At 48.1% G+C, this 15,274-nt stretch overlaps 1 protein-coding gene across 3 annotated transcripts in view; it reads left to right on the top strand.

Annotated features, from left to right (window-relative positions):
- The window catches only part of Stx8 (syntaxin 8), a 204,967-nt gene that overhangs the window by 39,321 nt on the left and 150,372 nt on the right, over positions 1 to 15,274 (top strand). For all 3 annotated transcript variants that reach the window (XM_060363446.1, XM_060363447.1, XM_060363448.1), the window contains one exon: positions 9,378 to 9,470. In XM_060363446.1, the coding sequence (XP_060219429.1) occupies positions 9,378 to 9,470 (93 nt within the window). The remainder of the gene's footprint in view (positions 1 to 9,377; positions 9,471 to 15,274) is intronic.

Below are 15,274 nucleotides of genomic sequence, written 5' to 3'. Positions count from 1 at the left end.
CACAGCTCTTTTGTCAGCCATCTTTGGGGTTTGCTTTTAAAAGTAAAACAAGTTTACTTAGGATCCTGCAAGGCTGGAAGGCTGGGCGGTGACAAGTGTAGGACCCAGAGCCACACCCACATTTTACAGATCTTTCATTCCTTCTGTGTGTTTCCTTTTCACTCTCTTGGTGATAGTTTTCAAAGTGCAGACATTCTTAAGTCCAGCTGATCAGTTCTTTCTTGTGTGATTTATGTTTTGATGATATCTAAGAGAACATTCAGTAGGCCGAAGGCACAGATTTTTTTTATTGATTAAAAAGGCACTGCCTTTTTATTTCTGGTAACTTTATAATGTTAGCTTTTTACATTAGGTGTGTGGACTATTTTGAATTGTTAAGTAGGCACGGGCGCCTACGTGTCTATTTGACTTAGAGGCATCAAAAGATAAAAAGGCTACTTTGACTACTGAGTCTCTACTTTTGTCAGATCCAATCGCGTGGCCATAGCTTTGACCACTGTGCTCTGTCCTTACCCATTGGTCTGCTTGTTTCTAGGGGTCTTGAATGTTGTGTCTTTCTGGCAGACTGCCAAACCAAGCAGCACAGTCCTCGGACTGTGCTTCGATCTTCTCCCCGTAGTTTCCGCTATTCCTAGGTCTTTCATACTTCTATCTGAACTTCAAAGTCAGCTTTGAATTTTTGAGATAAATGGCATCGTGGCATCTGTAATCCTGAGTGTGGTAACACTTTTAGTTTGTTAGGAAGGTTCTGGTGTCGCATCAAGGAGAAAGTCCAGGCCCATAACACGGGTAAGTTCCTGGCGGCAGCTCTACTCACGTTCTAAGTTTTCTTAGCATTGCTTTCCAGTTCTCACCTCACACACCTCATATGTCTTCGGTCACACTTACTCCTAAGTTTTTTACACTTTCATCGTGACTAGCACTTTTAGGTGTTCAGTGTCCGATTACTACTCCTATATAAAGCTGCCGCTTGTATTTGTATTGTTTTTGGATCCGACAACTTTGCTTTCCTCTCACTGTGCTCTAGCAGCTTCTTTGTTGAATCTAGTTAATATACTGAGTAAGACAACTGTACTTTAAATTTCAATATAATACCGTTTATTCATCCTTCTTGCTGTATTGTACTTGCTACAACCTAGTACAGTGTTGAAAGCAGACAGTCTTGCCTTGTTTCTGTTCTTAATAGGAACTGTTTATTTGCATCCAAGTTTTCTTCTTTTTCGTTTTCAGTACTGGCTGGTTCTGAATTTTCTAGAAATATTTTCATGAGTTGTTGTGGGGTACAGTTGTATTATTCGGGTCATGCTTTTATTTTCATATATTTAAAATGTTTTATTTTATTATGTATGTACTTATATATGTATGTATAACGTGTAGGGACACACATATCATGGTGCACATTTGAGGTCAGAAGGCAACTTTGTGGAGTCCATTCTTTCCTTCCAGCTTTGCATGTGATCTGGAATCAAACTCGGATCATCAGGCCCATGAGGCAAGTGCTTTTCGTAGCTGACCCATCTCACTGGCCCTGCGTCTTGCTTTTAAAGACAGATGAAAGAAGTGTTTAAAATATTTTAGGGCATGGATCAGTAAACCCTGGCCTATGAGCCAAATCTTATTTTTGAATGGTGTGCAAGTTAAAAAACAGCTTTAAAATTTTTAAATGGTAAAAAAATAATCAAAAGAATATTTTGTGACTTGTAAAAATTATGTGAGATTAAAAGTTCAGGGCTCATAAATTCAGTTTTATGGGAACACAGCCACGCTCACTCACTTACACGGTATTTGTAGATGCTTTCCCACTTGAATAACTGCTCCGGGGACCTTATGAACCACAAAGCCTCAAATGCTTCCTATGTGGCCCCCTACAGGACATGTCTTCCTCCGGCAATTTCCTCCACTCCTGAGCCCAAAGCACTCTGGGTATTCTGCTTGGTGCCCTAGGAGTCCTGAGGTGACCCACTTGGTGGAGCGGGAACAGTGTCTTGCCCTGGTTGACTTCAGAGTGTGGTTCCTTCCACCCTTTGAAGTGACTCAGCCCTGGGTCTCTGTCTCGCTATGGAAGAGCCCTGACTGACTCTCCGGGAGGACTTGGAGTAGATGCCTTGCACGACTACAGGGCTGTCTCCGTGCGGCCCTCCTCTTCCTAGCCCCCTACGTATTGACCCCTTTGGACTCAATTCAGCATACTGGGTTCCACACGGGCTCTCCAGCCCGCACCACAGTGGGAACATGCACAAGGCAGCAATCTGGGCGGACTTAGAGCGCATCACATTTGCTTCCCTCACTCGGAGCTCTTGCCATGTCAGCTGATAATATGTTTCTTGAAACCGTGGCTTTGGATATCTTACATGTTTTCCTTGCTCCTTGCCCATCCAGGCCAGAAGGAAATCTGGTCCCTGTCAGTCCATCTGGACCAGAAACAGGAGTCTAATTCTATTTTGAGCTCTCTTCACAATGAAATTACCTGGTAAACAAAACACTGGCACTCCCTGTCTTTGATTTTGCATACTTCACCCATTACTATGTTTGACAGGAAGTGAACAGATGAAAAGCAGCCCAGCTTAACACAGAGCACAGCAACTCACACGCAGCCCGTTACTCTGCAGCAGCCATGGTTTCTGGGAGGACTGCCTAGCGCTAATACAAGTGGATTTTCCTGTCGTTGCTGTTTGCCAAGGAAAGCTGTTTTCAGTCAGGAAAAGTATTTCTGGCCCTGAGAATGTGCTGCACTCTGGGCTTGCTCAGGTTTTGTGTGAGTGCATTCCCTGACTGCTGCTCAGCGGCTTCTCCAAACCATAGCTTCTCCCACCGAGATCCCCACCCTTGCAAGCCTGCTGGCCTCTGGGTGTTGGGACAGGCATTGGAGGAGCCTGCATTTTGGGTCACTTTCTTTTCCTATTCTTTCTTCCTGTTGTGCTTTGAAATGCTTCCATGATGCTTTGCTGGTGGAGCAAAGCTATTTTTCAAGATCAACACGAACGTGAAAGTAGTCTTTACCCTAAATACTTAGTAGCCTTTCCTGTGCTCCAGGAACCTGGGGTGTGCTGTGACTCTCTATCGCTGGGTCCTGTCCTGGATAAAGAAGAGTCAGAAAAGGCTTTTTCAGATTGCCTGTTGGCCCATGGAAGCCTTTTTTTGTACTTTAGGGTGGAAACAGAAATACTCTGGAAACCACCTCCAAATTATTGATACATCACAGACTTGAGGGCCGTGAATACCTTTCTTGCTCAGCAGAGAAGCTAGGTCTCATGACAGCCAGCTACCTAAGGCTAGTCCGATACTTAAGCAGTAGCTTGGGATGTACCTAGGCACTAGTAGAGGTGACCGTGGTGGGGACAGTAACTTGGTCTGCTCAGGATCAGGATAGAGCGGAGGAAGGACACAGTGCTCAGTGTAGGCTCCTGTACCCTTGTCAGACTACAGGGCGTGAAGTGCGGGTCCCCACTCTGCTTAGGATTCTGTTGGTGAGGTGCCTAAGTTAGCACAGTCTGCTCTCCGCTATTCCGAAGCTGTTCTTTCTGGATTTGAGCGTTTGCTGCAGACTTCTTGGTCTCAGAGAGTTGCTTTTGTAACTGCTGGGACACAGTGCCTGCCAGAGGAGCCTGAGGAAAGAGTGGTTTATTCTGGCTCACGGTCTGATGGAGTCTGTCACAGGGAAGTCACCACAGCAGGAGTTGAAGGCCACATTGCATCTGCCAGAAGGAAGCAGGGAGACAAACGCTGCCCCCGGCCCTCTTCCTCCCTGGTATTCAGTCTAGGCCACAGCCCATGAAATGGCACTGCCCACATTTACAGTGGGTCTTCCTGCCTCAGCTCACCCAATCTAGAAAATTCCTCACAGGTATGCACACAGTTTTGTTGCCGTGGTGATTCTAAATCCCCTCAAATTGGGAATAAAGTCAGGAGCAACTACCATAGTCTCTTAGATATTTTCCTGTGAAATGGGGACAGAGAAGGATGACTAGCCAGAGTCTATTTTACAGTGATAATCTTGGTAGGTAATCTTGGGATAGTTCTAATTACAGACAGCTTTCTTGAGGATACTCTTCCCTGTAGCTACCACATATACTGGGAGATTTCCTTTCCTAAAATCTTAAAACTAAACTAAAAGTAGACCATCTGTTCTTAAGACCTTGCTCTGAGGGCCTGAGCACAGTGAGGAGCACCTTGTCTGGCCTGACTTAATCTTTATTATTGTTGTTATTATTTTAAAGTTGACCTCATCTTTTCCTCATCTTCTCTGTTTTTCAGGGAGCATTCCTTTCATATGTTAAGTATGAGACGTCCATTCTTCTCTTTGGGTACTGGACATAATAACATCAACTGTTTGGGTTTTTTTTTTTTTTTTTTTTTTTGGCTTCCTAAACTTAGAGGACTAAACGCAGTGATGCCAGAGTCTTTGTATGTAACAGAAACTGTTATCTGTTTTTTCCCAGAAAGCCAGAGAAGCCCTCTGTGGCCACGTGCTGACTCAGACACAGCCAAGGGTCCATGTGTAGGTCCTTGCTAACACAGGGAGGCTCTCTGTGCCGCCAGCTGGGCTCTAAGCGAAGGAAGAGAGCACTGTCACCCTGAGGCAGGTTCCGGTCCCTCTGCTTGCTTTTGTTTAGATGGTGCTGGGGACTGAACTGGGGGCCTTGCGCATGCGAGGCGAGTGTGCTACGGCGGAGTCACAGCTCTGGCCTCCTCCCCTTAGTTAGTAACGTGTTGATGACTTTTTGCTCTGGGGAATTTCAGATACAGTAGAGGAAGTTGTGTTCTTTTCCTCGCCCTGCCTCACTAATTTTCTCCCGATAGCTAGTTTGGTTTTATGCGTATGTACCCGCTTACCTACCTCCAGGATTGTATGTGTATATACACATGTGCACACACATGCTTTTTTGTACGTGTGGTGGTTAAAGATCACCTTGGGTGTTTCTCAGAAGCTGTCTACCTTCTTCCTCTTACGGAGGCCTGGGGCCTGCCGGTTAGCTAAGCTGGCTGCTCAGCAGGACCCGGCCATCTCTGGCTCTGCTGCCCAGTGCCGGGATGACATGCACATGCCCCACACCTAGTCTTTACTGTGGGCTCTGGGGCCGAGCTCCCTACACACATGCCCTGGGATTATTTATAAAGTGAAGCCCAGACATTATGTCATTTCAGTGGTGAATACTTCAGAATATTCTATCTAAATCTCCTAAAACATGCTTATAAAATATAAAGACTTTTTTTTTTAAAGATAGGTTTATTTTTTTTTTAATTATGTTATGTGTGCATGTGTCTGTGTGTGTTCTGCACACGCGTGACCATGGGTGCTCATGAGTCTAGAAAAGAGTGTCTGTTCTCCTGGAGTTACAGGTGATTGTAAGGAACCCAGTGTGTTGGTGCTGGAAACTGAATTTGAGTCCTTTGCAAAGCAGTATGAGCTCTTACCCTCAGGGTCATCTCTCTGTGTCAGGACTATTTAAAAAAATTATATAAAAAGACTAAGATGCAACCATCACTCCTGCGAAAATAGAAACCATTCCTCAGAGCAATCAAATAGCAGACAGTTTCCAATTTCCCTGATTTTTCTGCAGTATTTTCCCTAGACTCTCTGGTTCAGAGTCTGGATGTAGGTTGCAAATTATGGCTAATTGATGCATCCCTGTAGTGGCTTAATCCTTTACAGACTATTCTGTTTTCATTTGCAGTTCCTATTAATTAATTTATTTATTTATTACAAATACAGTGTTCTGCCTGCATGTGTGCCTGCACACCAGAAGAGGGCACCAGATCTCATTATAGGTGGTTATGAGCCACCATGTGGTTGCTGGAAATTGCACTCAGGACCTCTGGAAGGGTAGCCAGTGCTAGTGCTGCTAACCTCTGAGCCGCCTCTCCAGCCCTCCTTTGCAGTTTCTTTGTTAAACAGAACTGTTTACCCTGTGGTTTCCCCTTAGCTCGTCTCCATATAAGTTGTTCAGCAGATTCTGTGACCCAGATATTTTCTGTAAATTTGCTAGATTTAGTGGCTTGCTTAGAACCAGGCTTGTTGTTTTTGGCATGATACATTCTGATGACTGTCCCTTTGTTTTTTATCTACTGCCACCAAACTGTCCTCCCACCACTGGGTAATTGTTCTTTAGAGGATGGTTTTCCTGAAAAACCATCTGTCTAACTATAGGAAGTAGCTACACACCTAATTGTTCCAAAGGGACTCTCAGAAATGATTGTATTAGTGCTCCCACAATAAATTAGCACGCATGGAGTGGCTTAAAACTCACATTACTGCAGTTTAAAGGTCAGGAGTTCAGCCTGGGTCTCCAGGGGCTCAGATCAAGGTGTTAGCTGGCTGCATTCCTTTCTGGTGGCCCTCGGGCAGATGCTGTCCCTGGCCTTATCCAGCTTCTAGAAGATGCACATTTCCTGGCTCATAGCTTCCCGGTCAGTGCCAGCAGCTGCATCCCTCTAATCCTCTGCCATGCGTCTTTCTGATAGCGGCTAGGCAACCTCTGTTCCTCAGAGCTATAGAATCGTGTTAGCTTCACCTAGATTCTCCAGACTCACCTCCTTCATCTTCACGTCTGCAGAGCCGCCTTTTCCATGGAAAGTAGCATAGTTTCAAGTTCCGGGGATTCCAACTTGGACATCTTGGCTGTGTCAGGGTGTGTGTATGTGTGTGTGTGTACACATGCATTATTTATCCTTCCATGCTGATCATGTCTTAAAATCTACATCACTGTAAAGTAGAAGAATGACTCCGATTTGGTATATTGCAAATGACCCACTGTGACACCATGACCAAGGCATTGTAGCCTTGGACCCTGTGATAGAGCGAGGTGGAGTATGGAGTATGAATGAGCGGTTATGTGTAGATCCCCACAGGCCCTGGTCAGTGTAAAGCACTTCAGTGTCCCACTTCCACCGTTTGTAAGTGGGTTGTCTGCAGTGAGCCTAATAGTTTTGTTGGAAGCAGTCTTTTGTTTTGATTATTACTAAGTGGCCAAACCATTGCCTCTTTTGTTTTTTGTTTTTGGGTTTTTTGTTTTGGTTTGGTTTTTTTTGAGACAGGCTTTCCTTCCCTGTGTGGCCTTGGCTGTCCTGGACTTGGCTTTGTAGACCAGCCTGGCCTCAAACTCACAGCGATCCGTCTTCCTCTGCCTCCCAGAGTGCTGGGACTACAGGTATGCGCCACCAAGCCTGGCCCAGTGCCTCTTAGAAATGTCAGTTTTTAGCTCAGAGAAGCTCAGGTGATCAACAGGATCATTTTAACCTACCCAACATCTTCCAGTGTGGACTGTGGGATGATGATGGGTTACAGAAATTACAAGAGTAGGGGAGTTTTTCCTTTCTGTTGTGCATCAGGGAGACCTTTAGGAGATAACAGACTTGGGAGAAAAGGTTAGTGTAACTATTTTTCACCAACATTTGTGTCGTTATTAAAACAATGTCAGGGCTTCAGTATCTTTTCCTAGTGGACAACCTTAGAGGAAGTTGCTTTCTGCTTCTCAGCCATTTTCCCATCGTTTCGCAGTGCACTGACCCTCAGTCCATCTTGGATTATTCTCTGGCTACATTTGGACTTCTGCTGTAGCATGGATATCCCTCAGCACTGCGAGTTTGATGATAGATTTGTCTTGGAGGCCATCCAGGAGGTTGCTACTAAGGACCAAGAGGACCTCATTATAAAGCGATTTTGCAGTAAAATGGTGCCGTGGAGTGGTCCCTAGACACAGCAGGCTGTTTATAGCTTTTAAAAAGTACACTGTGTCAAAAAACATCGCCAAGGGGTCCTTGCCTCACACCTTGTTTAAATAAATTCCAGGTGAATCAAAGAGCTAAGTATAATGACTTAATTCCGTAAAGAAGAGTTACACAGCGCCCTGAGTAGGCGTCAGCCCTGAGTGAGTATTCCGTGCTCCTGCATTCATAGATGAGCTGTCAGGTGAAGCAGCGCTGAAACACACAAAGAAGTGAAGCTGGAGCCGGCACCCCGCTGCCATGAGCCAGCACCCTGCTGCCATGAGCTGGCACGCAGAGCCAGGGTGAAGTGTAGACCCCACAGTCCCCGCTCAATGTGAAGCACCTCAGTGGTGGTGCTCCTTTGGAAACACCCAGGGAAGAGGTGTGTAGGGGAGGCCCTGACCTCTGGGTGCCACTGTGCTCCGCAGCGGTTGGCCAGCAATTAAGCAGCAAGCACCAAAGGAGTCTGTCAGGAGAGAAGGTTTGGGCACAGAGTGCTGTGGGAGAGGGTGTGTTTGGCAGGTACCAGTCCTGTCCGGCTCTCCAGAACAGAACCAGGAAGAAGGGAGGCCTGAGGGAGAGATACCCAAGAAAGAAGGCTGGACCCAGGAAGTAACTAAGACCTGGCATCTTGGTTATGTTTCCTATGGATGTAATAAAATACCACAACAAAAGCGGGTGAAGAGAAAGCGCGTTCATTCCGCTCTACGGTGGAGTCTGCCGTGGTGGGGAGGGTCCTGTGGCAGGAACTTGAAGCCGCTGGTCGCACTGTGCTCGTGCTCAGCCAGCTTCCCCTTTTCACATAGTCTAGGACCCTGCACACCTCGTAACCTGAGCAAGACAATCTCTTCCAGGCCTGGCCGCAGGCTTGACTTCTAGGCGATGCTAGAAGCATCAGTCAGACTCAGGATCAGTGTTAAGTGTTGTACCTGGTACAGGGGAAAAAGGGCTCCAGGAAGAGTTCCAGAGTAGTCAGAAGATAAACCGAGGCAGGAAGTTGGTTTCCAGCACAGCGGGTATGTTTTTGGGAAGCTCCGTGTAGATCATTACCGCTGTGCTGCATATTTTCTTAAGTACATTTCCTGGACTAAGTGAGAGTGGGGTGATTGAACCCTCAAGGATTTCTGTCCCTGGGTTGAACTGACCTTCCTACCACACAGTGCTCAGGAGCTACAGGCCCCTCACGCTTCAGTTAGCCTTGTGCGTCCCTATTTTCCATATTTATAAATCCAGATTTATCTCCATGCATGGTCCTTGGTTGGAGTATCAGTCTCAGAAAAGACCCCTGCGCCCAGACTTTTTGGTTCTCTTGCTCTCCTTGTGGAGCTCCTGTCCCTTCCAGGTCTTTCTATCTCCCCCTTCTTTCATATTGTTGGTTATACATGTTCTGATGGCATTACATACTAGCGGGTTAAATGTCGGTGTAGCCAAATTTAGGACAATTTCTGTTTCATATTTAAGTATTTAATTTCTGAGGGAATGATGGAAGTCTGGGGTGTGAGGTATTTAATGCCAGCCACTGTCTTCCATGTCCCCTGTTGAAGAGTGTCTCTTGCCTGGAGAGATGTCCCTGTGTGTGTGTATCAGTCTGTATATACATGCATATATGTGCTTCTATTAGCTTGAAAATGTTTCCCTTGGATTTTTAGTTGTTTTTCCTTTTCTTTCAGAACAGGACGCGGGTCTTGATGCCCTCTCCTCTATCATAAGTCGCCAAAAGCAGATGGGCCAGGAGATTGGGAATGAGCTGGATGAACAGAATGGTAAGGAGTCAGAGGGTGGCCGCTTGCTTCTGGGGTAAACACCACAGGCTCATGCGACTGTGAGTCCCTTTGACTGTGCGACACAGGGTTTGCAGGTGGCAGCTGTGGTGGCCTCTTGCCGTTGTGGTGGTTTGTGGACAACTTACATTGCAGTTATAAAGTGCTGTGTAAAGAAATGTCACTAAAATCTTTCCAGTTCTCAGTGACTGCTTTAATTTAGGTTTTTGTTGTTGCTGCTATTTTTGTTTGTTTTGTTTTTCAAGACAGGATTTTTCAGTGTAGCCCTGGCTGACCTGGAACTCACCATGTAGACCAGGCTAGCCTCAAACTCAGAGAGATCCACCTGCCTCTGCCTCCCGAGTGCTGGGATTAAAGGCTTGTGCCACACTAATTTTGGTTATTATAGCCCTGGCGGCCTTTAACTCACTTTATAGATAAGACTGGCTTTGACTTTGCATTGCTTCCTTCTGTGTCTGCTTCCCAAGCCCTGAGATTATAGTTGTGTGCTGGCAATACCCTCTCTTACTATTTTGAGAAGTTTTGGTTTGGTTTGGGTTTTTTATTTATGTGTTTTTTTGTTTTGTTTTGTTTTTGAGACAGGGTTTTTCTGTGTAGCCTTGGCTGTCCTATACTCACTTTGTAGACCAGACTGGCCTTGAACTCACAGAAATCTGCCTGCCTCTGCTTCCCCAAGTGCTGGGATTACAGTCATACACCACTGCACCTAGCTTTTGAGAAGTATTTTCTGATTTACCTATTCCAAGCTTTCCCTCTTTGTGGAGGATGTGAAATTGCTCAGTGTCTGGTACCCTGTGTGGGCCTCATGCATCGTGTCTGCACCCAGGGGAGTTTGCTCTTCTCCCGTCCAAAGTGACCAGGTACAGAACAAAAAACGTTTGACAGTGTCTGTTCAGGGTTTGATGCGACAGATGTGGTTTGAGAAAGAGGAACCTGTAGTCCGCTGCGCTCTGGAGCCTGGGGGCTTCGAGGCTCTTGTGCTTGAGTTACGTACGGGGTGAGAACCTGAGCAAGAGGAACGGTAGGACAGGAGAATGGGACCCATGCAGGGAACAGCCAGTGCCACCGTGAGGGATGCAGTCGAGAGGTGTGAAGACTGTGAGTCCGAACTAGCTGCGTCCAGCCAGAGATGCCAAGGAAAGGGCCAAATGGAGACATCCAGTCTGCAGTAATGGCCTGGTGAGAAGACAGGACAGGAGGCTGGAGAAGCTTCAGCATCGCTGGGCTGCCCTGGTCTGTGTGGGAGCTCTCATGTCAGGCTGGGCACTCTTCCCCGCATCATGTCCTGTAGTCCACAGGAAGGTGACGTCTTCAAGTGAAGCTCGGACTTGCAGAGACCTCTGAGTGCTGTGTCTTTTATAAAAGGTGGGGCCGAAACTGTTTCCTGAAGGTGGCTTGCTTTTCGGTTGTACTGGCTTCGTCGCCAAGAAAGACAGGGTAGGGAGGTGAAAGTGCTGTGAAGGTTCCACCGTTTCAGCTCCAGGGACAAGACCGTGGTAGGTGGGTAGGTACCTTCTGAGGGAAGGTAGCATCACGTGGGGGTGGGCGTGGAAGTCCTGGGAGGGTGGAGTCTCTCTCTGCAGGCACTCCCTTGCTTAATGGGGAGAAGCAGTGTGGTCATCGTTCTCATGGTTTCAGTCCACTTCTCCATCATAAACAAACAAATCCAGCTGTTGAGCATCGGTCACACGCAAATAGATGCGTAAGCAAATGGAGAGCCCTCTGTCTCCACAGTCCTAATGTGACCTTCGACAGCTGAGCACTGTGGGCACAGCTTGTTCCTATCCCTGCTGGTGCTGTGAACAGGCCAATTATGGATTTGTGTTTGATCCAGGCATTGGTCAGTTCCTTCCCCGTGAGACGGTACTGGTAAGATAATAAGGTTTATTTAGAAAGCCTGGGCTATCTGGTGTTTGTTTATTTTTCATTTCAAGGAAATTTGCCTGTTGCGGGTAGGGGTTCTGACCTAAACTGATGAACATGTCATTCTGTGGTGAGCGCAGGCCGTGGCGTCCGTGGGGACCTGACTGGGAATGCAGGATGCATGGTTTTGTGTGGGACTTGATACCTTCTGAGGTAAAATTGCCACGTGGATCCCAGCATGAGCAAGCTTCACAGCACACCTTTATCTCAGGGCTCCCAGACTTTGCTGCAGATCAGAAACACTCGGGAGCCTTAACACCCTCAGAGCCTCGGCCGTTTCTCTGTTAGCGCCCAATTGCTGTTAGGATATTATCACAAACGTGGAGGCTTAAAACAACACAGACATAGTGTCTTACGGTTCAGTAGCACACAAGTCTGACTTGAGTCTTGCTGGGTGAAAACCAATATATCAACAAGAGATCAACATTCCTTTCTGAAGGCTCTGGGGAAGGATTGGTTTCCTGGCCTCTTCCAGCTTCTAGTGGCCACCCACAGTCCTTGGCCTACCATCCCTTCCGTGGCCAAAGCCAACAACAGAGGGCGCAGTCCTGCTGATACCGTACTGCTCTCTGCTGCTAGTGCTGCCCACACACCACATTTGAAGACCCCTATGTTTACGTCGCATGCCCCCCCAGGCGGTTGAGGAAGTCCCCATTAAGGAGGCTTCAGTTTCACCTACAGCCTCGAGGAGACCTCCTGCTGTCTCCCACATGACTTTACATGTCAGGGTGGAGAGCAGATTGGCGCAGCAAGCTACAGTGTCCGGGCAGGCTGCGCTGAGAGGTTGCAGCTGGTACTGCCCTTCCACACTGCCTCACGTGGTCATGTGACACATGCGCAGAACCTTCACAGTTGCGTGTGTCACACCAGCTTACCGTGGCTGGCAGGGGTCTTCGTTTCTGCACCACAGAGCTTGCCCTGCCTGCCCCTTTGCGTCTTCCCATCCCCACCCCACCCCCACCTCCATCCCACACTCAGAGGGACGCCTGTGTGTACAGACAAGCATGGGGTGCTTTCCCATGCGCTGCCAACATAAGCCGGGCTGCTCTGTGGTGGCCTCCCAGGGAGCCAGCGCTTACTCACTCGGCAGTGGTTTTCTGACGTGTGTTTTCTCCTTGGGGATAGGGCAGACTAAGCCATTTTCTCTCACAAGAACTGACATCCTCGGGATAAAAACAAAACCAAACCCATCCCTGACAGGACTGTAGCCTCCGATCCTTGTGCTAAACGGAACCAAGGCTGGTGGCGTCTCTAGGTGGATCAGGCCTGAAGATCCATTGGGATCTCTGCCGTGACTTGTGTGGGTAACGGAAGTCAGGGCCCCAGGCCGAGGGCATTTCATTCTAAGTGTCTCCATGTGATTTATGGAGCCACAGAATTACTGTTTTGATTTTCCTGAGAGAAGCAATAGGCCAGAGTAATACCAGACAGATGGTTTTGGAACCGAGGGTCAAACCTTGCTAACAAATACATTGTACTTAAAACATAACCACAGAGCTAAAAGATCAAATTATCAACTTAGGAATTTAGTTTTCATTCTTACCATAGACCATTAAGAGCATCTGGCCGGTGCCAGTTCCTTGTTCCTGCTCAAGGACTATGTCAGGGAAAGGGAAATCGTGATGGGAGCCTTGTCTGTCACTGGTTTGTTGTGTGTAGGGAACGGGAGGATGGAGTGGCGGGGAAGGCTGCCCGCCTGCCTGAGACCAGTGCTGGGAGGGCTGGAAAGATGATTGCCCACTGAAGGCTGTGGCGCTCTCAGAACTTCCGTCTGCGCCAGCGGATCACCGCTTAGCAGTTGGTTAGATTTCCTGGCTGAACTGTCATTGCGAAAAGCGAGAATAAAACGGTGTAGTCGGCTCCCTGCACACTTTTGAGAGCGGCACATCTCCATCTCCATCCCTGAGACGCTGCCCTCGAGGGACAAAAGGGGCTTCACAGGTGTGTCAAGCTGAGTCAGCTGGGCTAGGAAGAGTAGCTGGGATTACAGGTAAAGGGGGGCAGGGGTTGGGTGCGGAGCTCCATAGCAGAGCACCCCCCTAGCAGGCAGTAGGTCCTAAATTTCATGTCTGGCACCACCAAAAGGAAAGGTGAGGCTGCAGGTGAGAGGGAGATTTGTCAGAGAAGAGTAAGGCAATGCAGTGTCTGAGGCGAGATGCTATCTTCCAGCTCTGAAGATGGGCAAAGGGGTCGAGAAGGAAGGAGTGCAAAGAGGCTCTGCAAGCTGAGGAAGGCAGACAGTGGTCTCCCTCCAGTCTCCGGAGGAGCATCTGGGTGTCAAAGCTGGTGAGACCCCTGTTGTTGGAGCCACAGCAGGGAACAAGGCTGAGGAATCGCTGCCATTTTGTCACTTGCCGCATAGCACACATTAGCCAGGTGAGCACTAGAAGCCTCGAGTTCCCCGGGAAGTCTATACTTCTTACCCTAGTAGACGATTTCCTTCTTTAAAACAAATGGGGTTTTTAGGTTATTTATGTGTGTGTATGTCTGTATATATGTATGTGGACCCCATTCATGCCTGGTGCCCTTGGAGGTCAGAATACGATATTAGATTCCCAGAGCCTGGAGTTAAGGATGCTTGTGAGCCACCGCGTGGGTGCTGGGAACTGGACTCGGGTCCTCTGCAAGAACAGCTGGTGCTCTTGACCTGGAGCCATCTCTCCAGCCCCTTGGGGTGATTTCTTTAAAACACAATTCACAGGAGGAAGCTGCTCGAGTCAGCTAGTGCTGGTTGGCTGGCTGGCGTCGGGCCCTGCTGGACGAGACACCGGGAAGCAAGAGAGCTCTGGGGCAGCTGTCCCGGCAGTTACATGCTCTGCCCCCAGATGACAAATGAGCTTGTTTCCTGCCTCACTGGCTGCACTGATCAGCTGCCCCATGCAGACACCGTCCAGTATAATCCCCCGTGCACCTGGCCGGGGCAGGAGGAGCCTGGAGCGGTTAGTCCACATAGTCCAGACGAATGGAGCAATACTCCACTGTGGTGAGACTCTAGGGCCCGCTAGCTGTGTGATCTCGAGCAAGGTAGCCAGACTTCAGTATTTAATCGCGTCTATCAGGAAGATTCTTAGGACCTGTTTCACGGTGTTAAGAATGTGAAGCAGGCCAGTGTGCAGTGCCCACATCAGAAGCAAGCTGCGGGGATTCTGCGTTGTTCATCACCTTTGTAACATAGGTCTTTGGTTAAACAAACAAACAAACATAGACCAGAGCCAGGTGGTTGTGGTGCACACCTTTAATCCCAGCACTTGGGAAGCAGAGGCAGGTGGATCTGTGAGTTTGAGGCCAGCCTGGTCTACAGAGTGAGTTCCAGGGAAGCCAGGGAAACCACATCTTGATAAAAACAAAACAGCAAAACCATAGCTCAATATCCTGAGTGAGTGGGTGTCAGAAGACAGTGTCACCCCCTTCGCAGCCTCCTGAATAACCGCGGCTCCAGGTGTAGGCCACCATGCATGTGAGGGAGGTGCCATTGTCCTCTGTCAAATAAAACCACTGCTGGGCACTGGTGTCACACCTTTGATCTCGGCGCTTGGGAGGCAGAGGCAGGAGGGTCGCCGAGTTGGAGAGCAGCCAGGACTCTACAGAGAAACCCTGTCTCAAAACAAAACAAAAAGAATTACAACAAACAGCTCAGATCTTAAACTGGCTTGAATTAGTAATTCTGTACATGGAGGGAGAGTGTTCTGGTTGGAGACCTGGGGCTAGAAAGGGCACAGGCAGCTTGTGTGGATAGAGAGCAGGAGTGAGGACCAAGCGCGTGCTGGCCTGGCCTTGTTTGAGGCAGGTGCATGCCGAGGAGTCACTCAAGCTCAGCTCCTAGGACTAAGCACCTGGGACGCGTGCTTTCTCATCACAGTCAC

This window comes from Meriones unguiculatus, chromosome 11 (assembly GCF_030254825.1).
Source record: "Meriones unguiculatus strain TT.TT164.6M chromosome 11, Bangor_MerUng_6.1, whole genome shotgun sequence".
Classification (NCBI taxonomy): Eukaryota; Metazoa; Chordata; class Mammalia; order Rodentia; family Muridae; genus Meriones; species Meriones unguiculatus.
The sequence above is the reverse complement of the archived record's forward strand: the minus strand, read 5'-3'. Positions and strand labels throughout refer to the sequence as shown.